This window comes from Buceros rhinoceros, unplaced genomic scaffold (assembly GCF_000710305.1).
Source record: "Buceros rhinoceros silvestris isolate BGI_N320 unplaced genomic scaffold, ASM71030v1 scaffold20955, whole genome shotgun sequence".
Taxonomy (NCBI): domain Eukaryota; kingdom Metazoa; phylum Chordata; class Aves; order Bucerotiformes; family Bucerotidae; genus Buceros; species Buceros rhinoceros.
The window spans coordinates 5,140-14,806 of record NW_010412560.1 but is presented as its reverse complement, the minus strand read 5'-3'; the positions used below and the strand labels follow the sequence as shown (position 1 = coordinate 14,806).

General features: G+C 41.2%; 1 protein-coding gene across 1 annotated transcript in view; it reads left to right on the top strand.

Annotated features, from left to right (window-relative positions):
- Window positions 1-5,196: 5,196 nt before the first annotated feature.
- Window positions 5,197-9,667, top strand: part of LOC104493724 (activating molecule in BECN1-regulated autophagy protein 1-like) — a gene marked incomplete at both ends in the record, with an annotated part of 8,646 nt that continues 4,175 nt past the window's right edge. The window contains one exon of the mRNA XM_010136452.1: window positions 5,197-5,307. Within this exon, the coding sequence (XP_010134754.1) occupies window positions 5,197-5,307 (111 nt within the window). The remainder of the gene's footprint in view (window positions 5,308-9,667) is intronic.

Sequence of the window (9,667 nt, the reverse complement as noted above, 5' to 3'; positions counted from 1 at the left end):
AAAGAGTGTCTTCATGGTAGCCTGGAACAGAGATTTGTTGGGACTTGTCAAATTCGTATTCAGGATTTAATATGTTTACTGTGATCAGAGGTAGTCCTCAATAGGAGGCTGCCCCATGAAATACTTCAGAGACGGAGATGTGCAAGAACATATTACATCTCCACTAGGCTTCAGAGGTCTGTAATCACATTCCAGATGAATTCAAATTGCTTCAGAACTGGTTGAGATAATCTGGTGTGTTCTTGCAGCAAAGAGCTTTACACTGGGTTCATCAAATTGATTTGTCCCATGTTTTAGGCTTCCTGAAGCCAGGATTATAGTGAATCTGGAACTAGTAAATGTAAAATTTGTCAGCTGTGATAGATCCTTTCTGTAAGTGTTGGATAACCTCAGTATCATTAGCTGCAGTTACAAACGGACTCTTAAAGAGGTAATTACTTTTCAAAGTAATTGTGCTTAAAGATGCGAGTACTAATCTAGGCAAAATTTTATACCAGTCCTAATCACTGTTTCAAATTGAGTCACAAATTACGTCAGGGACTTCTCCAGCTTCCTCAAGCTTATCTGTAAGCACTGAATTTTTTCCTCTTACTATAAGTGGACCTGCCAGGCACTAGAAACTTGACTAAAGAATCTAGTCTAGAAAAAAAAAATTGAGCTCTGGTTTCTGTTAAATACGTGGGAAAGAAATTCCCATAATATGTAGATGTTCCATGTTCTTAAAACTTGTACCCCAAAGCCTGTGTAGCTCTAGAGTATTAGCTCATCCTCTGAGATTCTGATAGTAGTAGTCTGGAAGTATCCTGCTCTTTGCTGAGGGAGTGCTGAAGTCCTACAGAAAGTAGTTCTGCACTGCTTGTTTTCCTTTTCAGCCTAACTCAAACATTGGCTTGCATAGCTTGATTCATAAATGAGCAATAGCTGACTAGCAAAAGTTCATTTCTCAGTGTGCCAGGATGAGGGGATTGAGTCTGATGGATAAGTATCTGTCACATGTAGGTGGCCTACAAGAAAAGACTTGAGGGTTGGGGTTTTTTTTAAATCTCTGTAAAGATATTTTTCTCCCCACTCTTTAAACTCTCTTGTCATGTGCTGAATGGGGGTGGATGGAGATCAGGGCGTTTGGGGGAAAAGAGAGGGCTGCTGAAAGCGTTTATCTTCACATCTGCCATCACCCAGTGTTTATTACGCGGTGATAGACACAGGAAAGCTGCCAATCAAACCTACGTTCACTGCATTTCAATTGGCCTTCACTTTGGATTTCAGCATTTTGAAATCTGCATCATCTCTGCTGTAAAAGGTCATTCTGTTCATGGGAATGACAAGCCCAAGACCCTAAGATACCCACCGCAGTCACTTGTGATCCCATCAAACAGTGGAAGAACCAGAAATCAGGACAGACTGTAAAGTGCTTGGTGAGAACTGCTGCTTGTAAGAGCTGATCTGCAGCTGCCCACGTTTAAGAAGCTGAGTGTGGTGTTTGCATCCAGTTTACGCTGGAACTTAAGAGGCAATGCTCAGGCTGAAACCCTGACCAGGCAGAGCTAACTGAGAGTGAGTTCTCATGCTCTACGGTTAACAAAAGCTCTGTAGGTAAGATTTTAATGTTCTGAATTAGTCTCAGATCTTCCATGTCAACCAATGGAAAAAGTGAACAACAAAGGTTAGGATAGCATAGTTTTGTACTGGGGGGTATTTTCCTCCCCAAATTGAATGTCTGAAGTGTTTGTATGCTTTTAATCATCTTTACTATAAAACAGTGTATGCATGCATGTGGGAGGCTTCTGGCAGGACTTGTGGTGCAAATGTTATTCTGCTTAGTTATAGATAGCTAGATATACTTTATTAATTACACTTCTCAGTTACATAATTAGTATAAGTAGAGGTAATTGCTTAATAAAAACACACAGATCATGGCTTCACCGTTAGTGTTAGGCACACTGGTTTGCAGCCTTTGAGAAATGGACCAAATCCTTCTGAACATGCACTTTATATACTCTGAACCTCATTCCTTGTGTCCTAATCCTTTTGATAAAGATATCTGCTGTCAGAAGCACTAGCATTAGTTGATTGCAATTGCTGACTCTGAAATTTGTGCAGGGCTGTCCTGTAGATGGGGAGGTACAGCTTTTTTTCATTGTTAGTCACATCCTACGTGGAAAAGCTGCCTTTGGAGGTGAAGGGGATGTGACATTTAAATGAACAATTAACCTGGAGGTTCCAGGGAACAGGGTGATGTCCTGCTTTGAGCTAGACGAGAACTAATTCTGTTCAGTGTCCGCTTCTGGAAGCGATGACACCTGATGTTTATAGTTGCTACCAAGGATTGGTATGCAGAAAGGCTCTTGCTTATACTTGCATCTATAGAAACCAAAGTCACTGCTAAATCTTGTGTACCGCATTGGGGTGCCATAAAGTAGATGGTGGCAAACAGGACAGGTAACCCTAAACGGACCAACAAAGATGTTCCATTCTGTATATGTCATATTCGGTATAAAACTGAGGGATCACAAAGGTCAAGTTCTCAGCTTCCATAGCTGGCATTGGAGCAGGACACTGTCCATTCTGCTTTTTATCCTAACCCATGCATTTCCAAATCCAGTTCCTGAATCCAGCTCCTGAATCCGGTTCTTGTCTACTGCTCAATCCAGTCTGGGAATTCCTCAGTGCCTGCTCTGCAGCATTGGGGTCGGAGGGTTGGGTTCGATGTTGGTTTTGTATATATTTGTGTATATTTCATTTTATTGTTACGTTATTTCATGTTATGTTCATTAAAGCAGTTTTAGCTTTCTTCTCCAATGCATAAGTCTCTTGCTCTTATTTCCTTTGTCTTTCCTTTTGGGAAGGGAGAGCGGTTAATAGAGAACATCTGTCATTTGTCTAGTGGCTGGTTCAGCCCTAACCTTAACCTAACCCTGAAAAGACCAGAATCTTTACAGAAAAAAATCCAAAACTATTTTCCAACAGCTTTTTTTTATGGTACTTGTAGCAGTAGGTCCAACAGTTGCATGAGCCAGATGAACTTGCTTTTTGTGGAGCAGTTAGTGATGTTGCTACATTTCTGTAATGCAGAGGGAGCACACAATTGCCCTCCTAGGGTATGTTACTATCCGGTTTATGTATTTCTTGCTTTGCTTACAAAGGTTGTTCTCACTGCAAAACAGGTGATGACTTTAATATTATCTGTAATAAGATCAATATTCTGGAATTATGTGCTGTTTCCTGTCTTTGCAAAGTATTTTCCTTGTCTGACTCAGTCCTCTAAGGCAGGTGGTATCTAGTTGATGTTAGTTACTGTTTCCCTGCAGCAAGCCCTACTGCCTGAAATTTGTAACGAAACTAGTTTTCCGTTCCCCACCTGGTGGCTGGAGGCGAGATAGCAGAAGAGCTGCCCTTGTGTACCAAACCCGGGACTGCAATGATGAGACTTCCAAAGATACAGCAACATACAATTTAATTGTCCTTCTTCCACTTCTGGTTACAAACTTTAATTTCATTAATGCATATTAGTTTTTTCAGAGGAGCCCTTTATTTGAGGGATATGGAGAACAAGGCCTTGGGTTTGTGGAAGAGCAGTGGAAATGTTCTTAATTCTGCTCTCCGTGTGATATCTCTCTCTGTCTGACGTGTAGATACGGAGACTGAGCAGATGCATGGTGTATGTTTGTCACTTGCTGGAGGCCTCTCATAGCTGACTACATAGTGTAAAGCTGTCTGCTCAGAAGTCTTGCTTGGCGTGTTTCTGATCTTTCTCCAGAACAGAAAATCGGAACTCAGGACAGCTTATCAATGGAAAAATGACTAGTAGCAGCCTTCTTGGTATCTTTCTTTTTGTTTTTCAGCACCAGTCTAGAATTTGCATCCTTACCTTGCCTCGCCCACCTCATTTTTTACTTTGCAGAGGAAACATAAACCCTGTTTATGTGTCTGTGTTTTCATGCTTTTTTTTTTTTTTAAAAAAAAAAAAAGACCCTGAGTGTTCTCCTGGGATTTGATAAGAAAAGTAAAAAGTCACCTTGGTCTCCTCATCTTCCTCTGCTGAAATGCTTCCATTTACTAGCAGTTAGCAAACTTTGTCTCTGCACATGAAGCTGGCCTGCTGTGTACCAGATACGGAGTTGTCTAAGTGATGACTCTTACACTATTGCTGCTGTGACAGCAGAGTCCTGAGACAGCCCTTCTGGGGTAGCGAAGCCACTGACTTTTCTGTGTGCTTCCCACCAGAGACAGTGTGAAGATGCTGAAATTCAGACTGCTGGAGGCTGTGCTTTTCCTCATTTGTGCTTGGGGAATGATATGCTTGTTTTGCTCTCCCTTACAAAATTCTATTACCTGGAGTTTCTCTGGGTGTTGGCATGGGTGTGTAGTACAAGGGCTGCGTGTATATGAAGATACTAGACTGCAAATTATTTTTATTCTAATACTATTTTGGGAGAACTACTTCTTCTCTCCACTTGTCTCTCTAGGGATTGCATTTAATACCTCTGAGCTTTCTCAAATATATGCTGACTTGAATTACCAGTGGCATTCCTTTCTGCCTGGAAAATTATGTTCTTTGTGCTAGTTTCTGAAGTATTTTCTTTAATCTTCTGCTTTTGGCTATTACTGAAATCCCTGGGTGATCAGGGCAACCTCTGCCTGCTGCACGATGGGCCACCCAGAGCCACAAAGTGCCATATTACAGGTCCTTCTTAGTATTTTGTTACAATCCTTACTCTGTGAAGGGCAACCTGTATCTTGAGTGGAGTTTACAGTAGGAGCAGGGATTATGTCCACAAATGGTGTGTGATTTGCCAGGGCAACAGTTTTCCTTAGTAGGTATTCTGGTCTGCCTTCCTACTGGTACTAGAAAATGTTGGGTCTGTGAATATACAGCTTCACTAGTATCAATGGTGTAAATGCATTCTACTTAAAGTAATTGATTAGTGTTTCTGGCTTGTGAGTCTGGGCGAGTCTTATCATTCATCAACTTCCTTTTCTTTCGGAAATGTGTTGCAGGGAGGTGCTTTCGTATTAATTTCCTGTGCTCTGTGGCTTATTTAGGAGGTGATGAGATTTCTGTAAATAAGGTTTCTTTCAGATCTGGAGTGTTGCGTATTTGATTTGGGAAGGTTTTCTATGGTTTTGTCTCCCCAGCTCTTTTCTGGATAATCTTCTGGAGGTTAAATTGCTGATTTATTTCTCCCTTTTCTGTAGGTGCTGTGATTGGGGATGGACAGTCAGCTGTAGCCAGTAACATTGCCAACACTACCTACCGGCTCCAGTGGTGGGACTTCACTAAATTTGATCTGCCTGAAATCAGCAATGGTAAGCTGGAAGGGACACCAGTACTTTCTTTTGAGTCTGTATCAACCAGAACTACCATAAGCTTTAGGTTCTTCCAAAGGTAGCTGTATGTTGCAACCTTTAATTACTTGATTACATTGATTCCCAATGTAACAGCACTGGGAATTGTAAAATGCTTAGCCTTTGGAGAAAGTTGACTAAAAGCATGCAGAGCTGTTCCTGCTCTGTCTAGCTTGTGTATTCTTGCCATTAGCCATCCATGCATAAATGCTTGGGTTTTTTTTTTGTCAGCGTTCTCGTGGGTATGTACAATCCCCTTAGAATTCTGTGTCCAATCTCCTCATTCTTTATCAACAAGTTTCTAAAGGGATATTGTCTTTGTTCCTTTACATTAGAACCTGCTAATGAATTTGGGTCTAAATTGGGTCTGAATAAATTTGGTCTGAATTCTCCAAGCTATTGACATTAGTGTGGTTAAAGTGCTGCAATATGTTTTGGGAATCAGGGCCCTGGTCTGCTGCTTACCTTAGTGTTGCAAGCCAAAGGAAGCAGATGTAGCATCTAGCCATTTGAAAAAGCAGTGATTCCTCCCGTATCTCAGGTGAAAGCTACTTCGGGATCAAGAACATGAGCAGTATTGCCAGTTTGTTTTCTTTATCTTTCTCCTACACTTTGTGAAAATTAGACCATAGTTTTACGTGTGTTCTGTGGGATAGGCTAGCACATGCTGGAAGAGACTCTCTTATGTAGACACAAGCCTGTTTGATGCTTGTGGCCAGCTGATCAGGGAATGAGTTTTGGGGGGCTAAAACTAGCTTGATGAGAGAGACTATTTTTAACCCAGAATGGTATCTTGATATAGCTTGCTGCACAGCCACAGAAATGTTTGTGGCAGCCTGGGGTGAAGATAGGAGGTACATATTAATGTATGTTTCTTTGTACAGTGATTTTTAGCTTAGGCAATCTCTGCCTGCGTGAAATTCATTGCTTGACTTCTCAGCAAAACCAAATGGAGTTCTGCTTTAAGGGACTGTCTTCTTACAGAGAACAGGGATTCTGCTTTCAGAAAGACTTCTGTGTTCACAAGTACCATTGAAATTTATTAAGAAAAGGTTTCTCCTTGTCCCAGCCGTATCTGATTTGCAATTCTAGAAATTATGTATCTGACAATAGAGGTCTCTGGGTTACTGTCCTACTGCTTAAAGAACTCACAAAAGGAGCATGTGTAGTGACACCATAGCGGCAGAGATGTGGGGAATTGAAATCACGGAATCACAGTACAGTTTTGATTGGAAGGGAGCTGTAAAGGTCATCTAGTTCGACCCCCCCCGCCATACAAAATAAATTGTTGTCCCAGTAAATCATGTCACCTCAATAGCTTCGTCTTTTCCTATAATTTCCTATGAATCAGAGGTGGTCATGTGATAGAATCTGCTTACACAGAAGGGGGTATTGCACTTCCTGACTTGAGTCATAAGTGGTTTGGGAGTTCAGGCAGATGAAATGATGCAGCTGAAGTTTTGGACTGTCTGCCAGGTCCACTCTCCATCAAAGAAATGAACCTTGATCTCTGAGTAGCTCTTCTTCCTGTTACAATTAAAACAAAGAAAAGATAGTTTGGAAGTAGAGTGTTTTCCACTGAAGTAGACGCATCTGAGCAAGTGACAGCAGTGTGATTAGCACAGTCCTGTGATCTCTGTGGCTGGGGCCCAGCACCCTTTGGAGCCCCAGGCTCAGGATTCGGCTCTGCAGCAGTGACCTCACTTAATGGTCAATCCGTCAAATGCACAGAAGAGGATTCCAGTGGTCCTGGGCAAATGGCTTTGCGGGGACAAATGGGATTTTAGTCTCTGCCCTGTCTTTCTCTATTAATTGCAAAATGGGAAAAGATAGCTTCAGATTTCTTCTCTCCTTTTATGAGTTTTGCTTTAAATAACTCTGAAATTAACATGGCCTGCTCTTAAATTGTAATCGTCAGTCCTGTCAGCATTGGGGTGGAGAATTTATTTGGCAGCAGAGACAATGCTATCTCTGGTACTTATTTAATATTCTTCTAGTAAGTGTTCTATATCCCTAAAATTTCCCTAAGCTAACAGGAAAGGATTGAATTGGTGAACAGTGCAGAATAAACCTTTCCAGTGGTAAAAGACTTGAAGGTTTTCTCTCTTGTTTATATCTTTTGAATATAGTTTCTCTCATGCTACTCACTACTCTTTGTTTAATTTTCTAGCCATTGTGTCTGAACTGCTCTAGTTCTTCCACATTTAGTCCTGCATCAGGAATTTGTCCTGTTCTAATACCGGCCTGGAAGTTGAGTAAGGTGATTTGGTCACTTACTGATCTGCAGAAGAACTTAAAAGAAGAAAAAAAAAAAGGCATGCTAAACAACTTATAAATAGGAGCAGCTGTTAAGAAAGTGTCATTCTTAAGAGTGACTAGGGGATTCTACATGGACGGTGTGCCCTGCACTATTTTCCTTTGGCAAACGTTGTTGCTTCTGGTGATCTAGGCTTTCCCCAACTTCAAGTGTAATTATGCTGTAGGTGTAAGCACTCCAAATTAGTACTTGATTAATTTGTTCTCTGATGTTTCTTTTGATCTGTTCTGTCAGCTTGGTGGCTGCTTTAACAACAAAAGAAAACAAGATGAAAGAGCAGCCTTGTTGTAAATAGTTTTCAAAAAATAGCAATTTTTTCCCCTAAGTGTTCTGTATTGGCTTCATTTTCATAGATAAGGCCTCCGGTTCAAATAAGTTAAATAGCTTGTGCCTTTGTCAAATGCATGGGTATCTTCGTCCTCCCCATGTCTTGGGAATCTCTTAGATGCTGTTCCTTAAAATGAAACTTTGCAGAGATCTCCACCTCCTGCTTGTAGACTTTTTCTGCTGGCACAGTAGGCTTCCTTGGTTCTAGGTGTAAGTGCTACCTGACTCCCTCATCTTCTGTAAATCAGGGAAGATCAAAGAACCATAATGCCTGTGTGTTGCGACATGAAACAGCTCGTATCCGGAGCTGGGACGAATCACTCGAATGCCAATACGGTGTGTAGCGAGGCCCGTTTATTGTTTACATTACATCCCAATTTATAGACTCTTGTCCACTCGACTAGCTACATGGTGATTGGACAGTGACTCTGTTACACAGACAGCACACAGCTCTTAAAGCACTGTAATTGGTTAAGAGGGGTTATATCCCCCGTGGTGAATGTTTTGGTTAGAGCTAATCAAACAAGGCTAGTAGAGATATAATTTCCCACATGATAATACTGCAGCTGGGTTTTGGCTGCTAAGTTTCCCAGAGAGAGTAGCATATTTTCTTAGTTCCAATTTCTGCTAGAAAAATACACCAACACCTGTGTGAATCACATATTGAAAGACTGAAATAAAGGGTGCTCTTTCTTGTTCAGTGCAGCTTGCATCTGTGATGTTTTATGTTCCAGGCACACATCAAGGGGGAAACATAGTTTACTTCTGCCAGGGGAGCTCACAATATGTTTTGCGAAGAGGCATTTACCATATGCAACAAAGTTTAAGAAGAACAAGACACACAGTCCTGTTGGTCATCATTGTGGACTCCTCACCAAAAGCCTTTGTGCTGTGCTGAAGGAGGGGTGGGTGGGGGAACAACAGAAAAAACCATGTAGATAGAAAATGAATGAACATGTAGATGATAAATAGACTCTTGGTGACTGGTGATCCAAACAGAACATTGTTTTAAAAAGACATAGAGTAAATGCTAAATAAAGAAAAGGGTTAGAGACCTCCGGAGGGAAAAAATACCTATGGAACTGTAAGGATATGTACAAGACATGGTAATGTCTCTCAATCTGTAAATGGTACAGAAGAAATACAAGCATTTCTTACCTTGCAAAAATAAAGATGAGGATTTCTTTTATGAATGTAGATTGAAAAAAACAAAACAAAACCCAAACTTCAAAAGCCGAAAAGAGACATGGATTCTAGACACTGTGATTTTTCGATAGTTACAGGAATAAGGAAGAAATACCGCTTGAGCCCAGAGAAATCACTGTCCTCTCTAAAATTTCTTGCACCTCTTTGAAAAGCACCAGGAGTTCATCAGAACAGAAGCATCCTTGAGCTAAATGACACCCATACCTTCAGTCTGATGAAGCAAGTATACAGTCTTGCTATTTCCAATACTGAGCATCAAGTGGCGGTAGTTAATGTTACAGAAAAACCCTGGCTACCTCATGGCAACTGCATCCTGAGCCCAGAGACACAGGACAAAAACTTAGTTATATATCAGAATAGGAATGAGAGTGTGCAGTTCTTACGCCCCAAAGAAAGGCCCTGGACTCTATTTTCTCTTCTAATAATCAAAGGGGTTTTTTTTGGGGGGGGAGGGGGGCGGGGATGGGAATG